This window comes from Gobio gobio, assembly GCF_949357685.1.
Source record: "Gobio gobio genome assembly, chromosome: 22".
NCBI lineage: Eukaryota > Metazoa > Chordata > Actinopteri > Cypriniformes > Gobionidae > Gobio > Gobio gobio.
In genome coordinates, this window is record NC_137118.1 from 11,040,264 (window position 1) to 11,052,696 (window position 12,433).

The window sequence follows — 12,433 nt, forward strand, 5'->3', positions numbered from 1 at the left end:
ATTGTAGCCAAATCACAGACATATTTGATGAGCATGAGCTAAATGGCCAATCAGAGGTGTTTACGATTCCGCTCAACATTACTCCAAGTGTCCCATTTTTTAAATTTCAGTACCGGCAACACTACCCACAACCCACTTTTGTAGATCAAAGGTTCAAAAAAGACTACATTTATAAGGAAAAAATGTCAGATATTAGGGTAATATCAGAAATGAAGGCAATTCAAAAGGAAGAATATTTTAAATGGCAAGAAGGATTTGAGCTCATGAGTGCCACCATCTTTATTATGAATTATTTTACTTTCTTTTCTAGGAGGCACAACCTGCTGTTGAAATATCATCATTAGCAGGTGCTGAGTCAGGGACACAACAACCAAGCCAAAGTGCCACAGCCACAAGTGCAAAGAGGATGAAGAAGTCTTTAGGAAGCATCTTACAGATCTCAGTCACATCTCCTCTGAATCCCCTGACCAAGCAATCATTGAAGCAGAATTTAACAGCTAAATTCTGATCCCCAAACTCCATAGTGAGGAGGACTCTTTGGCAATGTATAAGGTCAATTTTGTGTGCCTGCCACTAGCACACCTTCTGAAAGACTTTTCAGCACATCAGGCAATGTAGTTACATGTCAAAACGCATCTCTGAAAGCAAGCAAAGTGGACATGCTGGTTTTCTTGTCCAAAAATGTAACAATTTTAATATGAATGCTGAAATGTGACTAAGCAAGCAAGCCATGATTAGTTCACCCAAAAATGAAAATTATCCCATAAATTACTCACCCTCAAGCCATCCTAGGTGTATATGACTTTCTTCTTTCAACCAAACATAATCAGACATATTAAAAAGTATTCTGGCTCTTCCAAACTTTATCATGGGAGTGAAGCCCAAAAAAGCACATCCGGCCATCATAAAATGTGAAACGTGTTAATTATATAATTTTTTTAAATATATTTGAATACAATTTAAATTAATTTTAGAAAATTAAATATTGCATCGCATATCGAATATGGCATTATATTGCAAGTTATCACATTTTTCTTCAATATCACACAGCCTATGGGCGTGACTGATCACTGTATAGGCGTGTCATTTCAAGCGGCCCGTGTGAACGCGATCATCTGTGAATGCGATCGATCATCTCTTCCTACAGAATAAACCTGAATGAACATGAAGGTATGTTGAGGATACATTACAACTTACTGTCACATATCATATGTGGTGTAATCCAGGGAAGGAAATTAACTTTTTTTGTGGCTGGTGGATTTCAAAATCTACCAGCCACTCAATGTTTTTACCAGCCACTTTCTTGTTTTTAACCAACAATGTGTAACTGCATATGAAAATTAATACTACAAGCTCTACAATACTTAAGCAGTTTATTTAAATCTCAAGTCTCAATGAAATACTGACATTTTCTCTTTCTCTCTTATACACACACAAACTATGAACTGATATACATTTAATTAAATGAGTAGGGCAGATTAATGGATGTGGCATTTGGATGATTCGTGGTCTTTTATGGCTTCCAGTTTTAGGTTTTTAGTCCCAACAATGAAACTATCCATTTTGGCATCTTCTGAAGCGTGTTGACGACATAGTACCGAGCAGAACATTGTCAGATGTGTCTCGTCGTAAACTAACCAATCGCGGGACTCCCCTTTTCTCCATCGTTCTTTAAAAAAAAAAATGTTTTGACCTTCGCCTCTTTGTCCACTGGCTCCTCCTGGGATGTTTTCTCTGCAGACGTAACACCACTTTTTTTTTTTTTTGAAGGTGTGCCTCCTCTAAAAGTGTCCGCCGTCCAGGTGAAACGTATGCTATTTTTATTTACCCGCCAAGGTGGCCGGTAGGTGAAGCGAGTTTACCCGCTACAACACAAAATCACCCGCATTTGGCTGGTGTCGGATGCCAATTTCCATTCCTGGTGTAATCGCTCAATCAGTGTTTCAACGGCGGAAAGACCTCAATATAACTGCGTGTAAACTAAACAATGTCATGTAGCATCACATTACCAGTGTCAGTGTCCACAGAATTGTATTCACTAGAGAAATTAACTCTTTCACCAAATATATGCACTATATTAGCCTATATATTCATTTTATTCTACTTAACCTGTTAGTGATGTCTTGATTATTTCATGTACGTTTAAATCTCTCATGAAAATGACATGCACTGTGTATAAATGATTATATTTCAACAGCAAATTGGAGAAAACTTTTATAATTAGATTTAGAAGCTATTGCAAAAACTGCCTAATGTGAAGTTTACATGTTTGCGTGTTGATTTGAGTGTTGATTATTATACCTAAAAATAAATAGCAACTGAATTTAGGCTAATAGTTTGGGCTCTGTTGTTAAACTTTAATATGAATGTGCAAGTAGGGGCTCCCTATATAGTTTACAGCAATATCTTCAATAAACTTTTAGTTATAATTTAATTTATTTAAGGACAGACATTTTTTTTCTCAGTAAACCACTGTTTTATAAAAATAAATAAAAAGCAATTTTGTAAAACTGTTATATTGTTATTAATATTTTATTATTTCACCAGAGAAATATACTTGTATACTTGTTTGTAAAATCTAAAGCTCTCAGGAATTAGTTCTAGATCTTTAGACACGGCATTATGGTGCTTTGGAAGCCTGTATGGAGCCTTTCTTTAAAAAAAAAAAAAAAAAATCATACAAAACATTTTGTGTTTGGTTTCGGACACAGAGTGTATCAGATCAGGGGACGTCACGCCCGTTTACGGACCCACGGAAGTGAAGCATGCCTCTTCTGATTGGATTTTAATGGAAATGAGGGTGAGGGGGTCATCCTTCGGGCTATTTCCGATGGGCCGTGTCAAATCCGTAAGGATAGTCGAAGGAGATGGAGTCGACACAGTTATCATTTACAATCACCTTCAAAAGACGTAAACACTGGGGAAGAACAACGCTCATCGCTGATGACTCACTTCAAAACAAAACAAAACTACTTTTACAGACATGTTAGACACTTCATTCTCAAGCACTCTGAATTTATGCATGATGAAGAGATGCAAAGGAAATAGAGAGTGGAGATTGTTAGAGAGAACTGACAGAGGTAAGGGGTGGATGAGACAAGCTCATTTACACCACAGAGACGCCAACAACTGCACAGATGAAAGACTTTAAAGAAGAATCAATATATTACTGCCACTCTACCAATCCCTCATCAGTATCAAAAATAATTGGGTCTGAACAAACACTGAAAAAAAAAAAAACAACATCAAAGCCCTCAAACAACAGTCCACAAAATAACAGATTAACAAATAACACACAATTAATAAATAAATGATTCACAATACCAAGCTTTGAAACTGTACCGTCTATTGTCCTTTTATTCCATGACTAAATGATCCTCGAATTTATCTATGTAAACAAATACACACACTCAGATCAAGTTGCGCTACGAAAACAAGTAAAATATCATCAAATTAAATTAAAACGGTCAAAAACACTATGCCTTTTCAACAGAATAATTTAATTCAAAAATCAAAGATAGATAAATGAAGAAAGTCAAAACAATGGGAATGAATTGGCATTTCTCAATTAGCTGTGATGCAAGTTAATTAAAAGCAAGATTAGAATAGACAGGATGCTGGTGGTTTTTGAGTTTCTTTCAAGAAACGCCAAGCAACCATTGATTAGTTTGTCTGAATAAACAATCTGAAACTTAAGTAGGCCTATATATAATAACAATGTGCAAAGTATAATGCCATTAGATTTTTTGAAAACCATCTGTGTTATTTCAAGATTAAATCTACAGGACTGTGAGAATGAGCTCTAATTGTTTTATTATATGGGTTTTTTTATGCTTTGTGGCATGCAGTTTCCAAGGTTTTGTGATATTTTCTCTCCTTGAGCACAAGACTAAATCCTGGGCTTAATATTTGATGGCTGAGAGTAGCAAGAAATTACATAAGAAAATGGTGTTATTGAAAGTAAAAAAAAAGTAGGGGAAAAAAGTAAAACTTTATGCTTAAAAATGTTTGGGAAACTATTATAACAAAGCAGTTAAAGTCTAAACGCTAATAACTCAACTAAAATATTTTTCAATTAAATGTTGAACTTCATTAAGTCCGTAGATTAGCCATTGCCACCGCTCCCACCACGCGCAGCGCGTAGGGCACCAAATGCTGAGGGGGACACCACAAGAAAATCCTCTCCGCACCCCCATAAAGTAATTACACCTAGGGAACCAAGACGGCCAGTAGTGGGACTGAGCTTAGCCGTTAAAGTCATTGTTGTTTAACTAAAATGTGAAATATTAAAAAACGTTTTCAGCAATTGAAATAAAGCTGAAAAAAAAAATATTAGAATGAAAACCCTAAACGAAAATGAGAAATGTTACCTTGGCAACACTAACTGAAATAAGTTGAACTGAAATAAAAATAAAGCTATATAGAAAATATATAAGAAATGTATACAAATGACAAAAGCACATAACAAAACTCCAAATGAAAACAAAAAAATAACGAAAGCTAATACAAAATATAAACACTATAATAGTATATAAATTACACTAAAATAACACTGGTTAAAGTAACAGTAGCTTCTTTTTGTAATAAAAAAATATTATAATTATTTAAAAAAAAATAAAAAATCATATTTTCTTTAGGTTTGTGAATATGTTGTCAATGTATATGATTATTTAATCAAATGATCAATTATGTACTTAATATTTGTATTTACATTATATATTAAATCTAATTTATATACAATTATTTTATACCATTGTCTTCATACTCGATTCTGATTGGCTGGAAGGTATGCAATAAAACCGTTTAATGCACAGGTAGTTCTAAGTCAGTTTAATTACCTTTTTATATTAATGCACTGTTTTCATTGAAACACACACACACACACACACACACACACACACACACTAGTACACAGAGCAGAGATCGCGCTGCACGCACAGAGACATTCAGGAGCATAGGAACTTATCAACGCTGCCCGTGACTTTTATTAATAAAATAATACTGAATCGCCACATATGCAACGAGGGAGTTACATCACTATTTCGCAGTAAACTCACAGCTTCATTGTTAATAGAGATGCTGAACAAACGCAGGTACGCGTATCTCTCTCTCTCTCTCTCTCCTAATAGATTAATTCAAATAAATGCTATAATTCATTGTAATCTTACACACTACTTTATCTGTGTCTGATTTAAAGCGGCTCTAACAAGCCGTAACTGACGATAACCGTAAATTTTACCCTTCTTTTCAAATACTGCGCTGCAAAATCAATAATGCGGGCAAATGACCATGGTATAAGCGGTATAATCCACTGCTATCTGTGCATTAAACAATTTTATAATGCACTTTGCGTCAGGCAGTTCTTTGCCTCCACGCCATGCATAAAATTGTTTAAAGGTGGGGTAATTGTTATTTCAAAACTGCTTTAGTAATGCATCTCGGGCCGAGTACCAAAACAAACTTGTATCCAATCAGCTGTGAGGGGCGTGTCTACTAATGATGGGGAGAAGAGAGCGCTCAGTGCATGTCATTATTCAAAAGATACGGACATTAGCCGAGCGGCGACAGAAAGAGAGAGATGGCAGATAAAAAACAAATGTGGAAGATGTCTGTGGAACAAAAGAAGGCTTACGATCAGGCAAGAAGTTCCAGAGCTTGAGAGAACTCAAGGAACAAAGGCAGAGGTTGCTTTATATCTTCTCGATAGGCGAGTACCATTGATTTTGTTTTGATTCACAGAACTAATATATGCTGGCTTTTGCTTGAATATGTGCATGTGTCATGTTTGCTTGCTTGTCCATTTGCGATCGTATTGTCGTTCACTTCAGCGATGATAAAGACTCATTCATTTCCACACCGTATAAGCCTGGAGCGTCTAAACCTCCTCCACTGTCTGTTTCAAGCGTCAGCTCCCAAAGTGTGTCCGAAAAGTAAGATAATATACTCCTAATATATGTTTGTTTCCTTTGGTTCCTCTTTTAATGATCGATTCAACCCTCGAATCTTGTCAAAATTGTAATATATTAATTTGTTGGAATGTCGTGTTCGTGCTATCGAGTTGTTAAGGAGAACTGTGTTTGTGTTTTTGGGATGTAAGGGATGACTTTATCACTGAATATTCGACCTGGATTACCATAGTAACACATTGCTTTCACTTATTGACGACATCATAGCCACGGCCGGCTGGCACAACAGATTCCGCCAAAGTCGTTGCCTGGGTTATGTATGTGTGGGGCGGAGCTATCAAAATAGGGGCGTGTTTGCTTTGGTGATTTGAAATCAACATCGGTTACCAGAAAGCATTTACCCCACCTTTAATGCACAGCTAGCCGTGGATTATCCCTTACATAATTTATAGTGTTCCTTATTTAGTGTGATTTAAAGTTAATTGATCCGTTAAAATGCTGTTTAATGCTGTCCCTCTAACTGAGATCCTCACTACACAAGAGTTTTGTAGCAGATACACATAAAATAATATAAATAAATATATAGAATATATTCATAAAATGTATATTATTAAATACAGCATAAATTGTAATTTAAACAGGGTAGCTGGACTGTATATATTTAAATTATTAAACATTTGTACAAGCTACAGTATCAAAGTAACTTTGTCTAAAAAAATACTAAAAGATACTCTGCCTCAAATACCATTAAACACTCTTTCAATCGCGATAAAGAGAAATGTGCTCAACTTGAACAATGACCAGAACCTATTTCATTCTGGTGGGGCTGATATTCCATCCCATCTCTACCAAGCTATGTAAAAACATTAGAATATCACCAGCTGCGAAAAACAGAGAAGCAGAGGGAACAAAAGGCATTCGGCCAGAATCAATAACAAAGATATGACCAAAAATCAATGTTCATTCGCAGAGGTAACTGCCAGACAGGACTATCATTTTGGTGGGTGAGGCATGACTCTTCAGATTCAAACAACAATGATGTGAAATCCCATTACAGAAGAGGGCAAGGGAGGGCAGCACTGAGACCTCTAATGGATCTGCACTGAGAGGTGGCGTAAAGAGAGCCTGTCATCTCACAGATGAGGAAAAGGGAGAAGAAAGACGGGGGACGGGGAGAAGTTTCTTAAGGTTCTTATTGTTAGTAAGGCGACACAGATTGAAGATTTACCAAAAATAGCTTCTCTACAAACCGCGAAGTACCGGATGTGAGGCGTGCCACACTTGCCCAATGATCAACGGGAATCAATGATGAACGGCTGTGGCTGTGATACTTCAGGAAACGCCATAGTACCTCTTATACGTCTAAAGATGCCATTAAGATCCATTAGCATGTGAATGCTTCTAGATAACTCAAGGGCTATTTGATATTCACAAATCAGAACTAATTGAACAGGACAAGAGTTGGGAATGTGAGCAGAATGTATTCAGCATGCATATTTCTAAGCATTGGTTCACCTGGAGTAATCGAAGAGTCGACCGCCCCAGAGCGGGTGGTTCCCTCTGGAGCCTCCGTGAAAGAAGCAGGAGTCGGTCCCGTCAAAGCAATTCAGCCCATCTTCTGTGTTGCTGGAGGCATGACTGTGGACCACATCCAGCAGAACCGTGATGCCCATGGAGTGTGCGGTATCAACCAGATGCTTCAGATCATCAGGAATGCCAAAGCGGCTGAGGGAGAAGAGAATGCGTGGTTAGTAGAGGGATTCGGTTAGATGTTTGATGGGTTGATGGTTATGAGGTGGTGTAAGCCTCTTAAGTGGTAAGCAAATGGCTAAAAGCACTTAAGGGTCGAACCAGAATTGTCAAAATCATGTCCTTGAGCAAAACACTTAGGTGATTGAGCAATGTTTCCATCAACTGGCAACTAGGTGAGAGACAGGGCCCAGGGCCGATCTTAAGTATGTGACCATATTAGCCTGGTTCTGTCAACACCGCATTGGCTCCCTATTAAACATTGTATACATTTTAAAATCTTGCTAATTACTTACAAAGCACTAAATGGTTTAGCTCCCCAGTACTTCAGCAAGCTCTTAACGCATTATACTCCCTATTGCGGTCTCAAAATTCTGGCCAGTTGATAATGCCTAGAATATCAAAATCAACTGTAGGCGGTCGATCCTTTTCCTATATAGCACCTTAACTCTGGAACAGTCTTCCTAGCATTGTTCGGAAAGCAGACACACTCTGTCATTTAAATCTAGACTAAAAACACATCTCTTTACTATGGCATACACATAGAACATTATCAATTTCTATTATTGAAATCAGTTTAATGATTGTTTTAGGCTGCATTAATTAGGTCCCAACTTCCCATAACACCTCTTAACATCATAAGAAAAATGGCATCTATGCTAATATTAGTCTCTTTGTTTATCCCGAAGTTTACTTTAGTCAGCCAGATCCGGGCCGTATCCAGATCAGATGGTGGACCTGTGCCTAGCCATGACCGACGCATCCCCGAAGTGTCTGCAGAGACCGTGTCAACTAGACTCTCCCCTGTGAAGGCCTCATCGTCACGTCATCCAGTGGCACTGATCCTCAACAAACCCGTCTCCTGCGTGATGACTCCGATCTTCAACCAGATGGAACTGGACAACTATTCTGAATGTTACGATCTAATCTGACTTCTGACTCGTAATGTTGCCTGAATCATAATCATACACTGTTTGTTCGTTGGCCAGGGGAAAACTGGCACCCCGACTGAGCCTGGTTTCTCCCAAGGTTTTTTTTCTTCATTCTGTCACCTGATGGAGTTTTGGTTCCTTGGCACCGTCGCCTCTTTTGCCTTTGGCTTTTGGCTTGCTAAGTTCGGGACACTAAATATTCAACTATATTACTGATCTGCCCGCATTGACACTAAATGATAATTGAACTGAGCTGGATGAGATCACGGTTTTCTCCAGAGCGGCTGTACAGCCTAATCAAATTCTGTTGCATTATTTTCCTGTTAACACTGTGGAGCTGCTTTGAAACAATCTGCATTATAAAAAGTTATATATAAATAACGGTGACTTGACTTGAAATAATATAACTGGAAGAGAGGCGTATTTCAGCGATAAGGACTGCCCAGTGGCCCGAGGCAAGGGTGAAAGACACTCAGGACAGTTGTCGCAATTGCTGTGTTTTTAAGTCTTGCCAATTTAAAACATTCAATGACGTAAAAGAGAACTCAATTTAGTACTTGTGTGCTGTCTGAGATCGTTTTCTGTGTACACACACAATTGAGTGAAAATACCTAATTGAGTTCTCTTTCTTTTTTTTAAATATATAGTAGGATTTACTGTAAACTGATCTGTTAAAATGCTTTTTAATGCTGTCCCTCTGATTGAGATCCTTACTATATAACATTGTTGTGGCAGATAAATACAATATATGTAAATATAGAGCAGGGGTCGGCAACTTTTTTGTCATGAAGATAGGATAGATTGGATGGCTATCCAAGTGACCAGGTACGCATTAACGGAGTTTCCACATGCATCAAAATAATTTTTCAGCCTCTATATACTTGGTTGAATATCTTTGAAATGAATAGCATTAACTATGTACCGCGGAACAAGCTGTAACCTGTCAGTCAGTAACTTTGTGTGCGTGTGATGTACAGTGATCACACTAACAGTTTGTCAGAGCTGCACGCTTTCATTGACTTGAGCGGTTTAATTCTCACACTTTGATAGTATTTATTCCAAAACTCCTAACTTAATACAACAAGCTGTGTTACTATGAGGAATGATTACCTTAAAATGCAGGTCTGTATTCAGGTGCGAGGTACTTTATCTGAATAATATATATACCTCTCTCGCTTTTGCTCACGTGCCAGCAATTACCCCTCCATGTGCCATACATTGCCGTTAAGAGGAATCAAATCAAAACAAGAATTATTACATTTACATTTACAAGAATTAAAGGTCCTGTTCTACGTGATCCCATTTTTCAAACTTTAGTTAGTGTGTAATGTTGCTGTTAGAGCATTTATAATACCTGTAAAATTATAAAGCTCAAAGTTCAATGCCAAGCGAGATATTTTATTTAACAGAAGTTCCCTTTCAAAGCCTACAGCGAACGGCTGGTTAGGACTACATCCTGGTATTTCCTGCTTTAATTACGTCAGTAGAGCAGCATGTCGACTAACCTCCGCCCACAAGAACACGCAAAAAAGGGGGCGTGGTCTTGTTGCTCCCGCGTGGAGAATAGGAAGTGTTGCGTTCGGTTGCATTCGTATAGTTTGTTTGTTGCCATGTCGTCGAGACGCTGTTATTTTCATCCCGGAGTCAAGTCACCTTTGTTTGGCTTTCCCAGGGACGCTGTACTTAGAGATCATTGAGCGCATGCATCCCCGTTATGGTAAGAGGCGTGACCTTTCCGGTAACGTTCGCTAAGCTGCTGTCGAATCACAACACGGGAACCGCTGGCCCAATCAGAACTCGTTACGTGTTTCTGAAGGAGGGACTTCATAGAACAGGGAAATCTTTCAAGCCGTTTTGAGGACAGTGAAAACAGCAGTATACAGATAAGTAAATTGTGTGAAAAATACTGTGTTTTTTTACACGCGAAACATGAACACATGTTATATTGCACACTGTAAACACAATCAAAGCTTAAAAAAAAACACGAAAAACGGGACCTTTAAGGTGGCAGAGGCCAGGGGCTCAATAACACTATCCACTATCCACCCCCCCTCCCCCCTCCCAAAATAGTCCGGTGATGTCGGACTGCGCGCAACTTTACAGTTTCCGCTGGATTTCGTCCTTCATAAACAAGCTTGATAAAACTTGAACCTCATGGAGTCAACCAATCAAAATGCTGCGTGAACTCAACTAATCAGCATGTTCAGTGCCCAAGTCCTACCCCCGAAAGTTCCTGAACTTTGAAAAAGTACTACTTTGGAGCAGGGACTTTCTGAGGGGGACCCTGGTCCCTGCGGTCGAAACACACCCCAAAGTCCCTAGTTCCTGTGGAAAGTCCCTGCGGTGGAAACGCAGCTTTAATTGCAGAAACATTTAAGCCAATCACCTTAGCCATAAATACAACGTAAAAACAATGTCTAATAATTTTTGTGATTTATATGTTGCTTGCAAAACTGTATTTAATCAGAATACAGGATTTTAAATGGCCATAAATGGAAAAACATGATTTTTGTCTGCAAAATGTTCTAGTTACAGCATCTTTTACCAAGAGCTAATTCCTAAATCTAATCAAACCACAGCTAAATAAAAGCGGCATCTACAAGACTGTGCGAATGGATTCGGATACAAGGGTAAAGTCACAAAACAAATGCTCACTCTAAACTCCCAGCATGTCCAGCTCTATATCTACTCCTGGGGTTAAAATATATCAGGACAAAGAACAAGTAAAGTGAGAGGAGAGCTAATGATATTCCAAGTCACCTCTCTCGCCCGCTCCCTCCACCCAGCAGAACGAGGAATAGGTCTTAAATGTGCATGAGTGATCAATCATGAGTGAAATTACTCTGTATACATTGCACTTTATCTGGACTGGTCCACCAGTGCCGGCCGCCTCAGCCAGCCAAAGCCAAATAAAGATTCCCAATGACTCTGTCATATCTTATTAGGTTGAGGGAGTTTCTCACACCCCACATTCAAAGATGCAATTTTCTTTCATGAGAGTTTATTTATTTTGGAGACCCAATTCTGTTTTTTACTATTGTTATTTATCAGGGCTTTCTTCTATTTAGGGATTAGCGGCAAATGTGTTTACAGTAAGATTACTGCCCTTGACAGAGGACCTCATCCTGATTTAAAGACTGGAATTACTGCTGCACAGGCTGAGAGACAACCCTACCAAACCCGGAGCTCTAAAGGAAAATGAAAAGCATTTAGATACTGTCACACACTCAGTCTCCCAGGCCTTGTAGATATAACGTTAATAAATAAAATGTGACCAGGGTAGAGTATGCTAATGCGTTTTGGTGAAGGAGAAATGCATGTTCTTGCCACATCCAGAACCACCACATCTGAAGTCCTGAGGTGAAAATAATTTCCTTCGGGACGTAGGTGTTAACATTCATTGTTAAAAATACAATCCATAACTGCCCTAGCGACTTTAAGGCTATTAGTCCTCCGACAGCTTCAAGAGGGAAAAGTAAATGCATCCTGTATAGCAGCGGCCGTGTTTTATTCTACCTTGCATCATTTTGTAATGTTTTAAGGATACTGGCATCAGGTGACAGATGAATTTGCGCCGAAATTCTACCAGTTTGATTGGACGCACAACTGTTGGTGTCGACGACAAATGATATGGGAATATTTCTCATTTTGAAAAGTTGACAAGCCTATTCATGTTATTATCCATAGCATTGGTCAGAACAAATCGACGACACATTTTTTGGTTTCATTCGGACCGAATGCATTGATTGAACGAACATTTTATGGCCCTATGACTTCCACAGATATACAATATACATTTATAAAAATACATTAAGTCGGTGCCAATAACCTCGAGGGCAGCGCCCT

General features: G+C 38.4%; 1 protein-coding gene across 1 annotated transcript in view; it reads right to left on the bottom strand.

Annotated features, from left to right (window-relative positions):
- Positions 1-12,433, bottom strand: part of gbe1a (glucan (1,4-alpha-), branching enzyme 1a) — a gene marked incomplete at both ends in the record, with an annotated part of 227,583 nt that overhangs the window by 147,379 nt on the left and 67,771 nt on the right. The window contains one exon of the mRNA XM_079805237.1: positions 7,422-7,631. Coding sequence (XP_079661363.1) covers positions 7,422-7,631 — 210 coding nt within the window. The remainder of the gene's footprint in view (positions 1-7,421; positions 7,632-12,433) is intronic.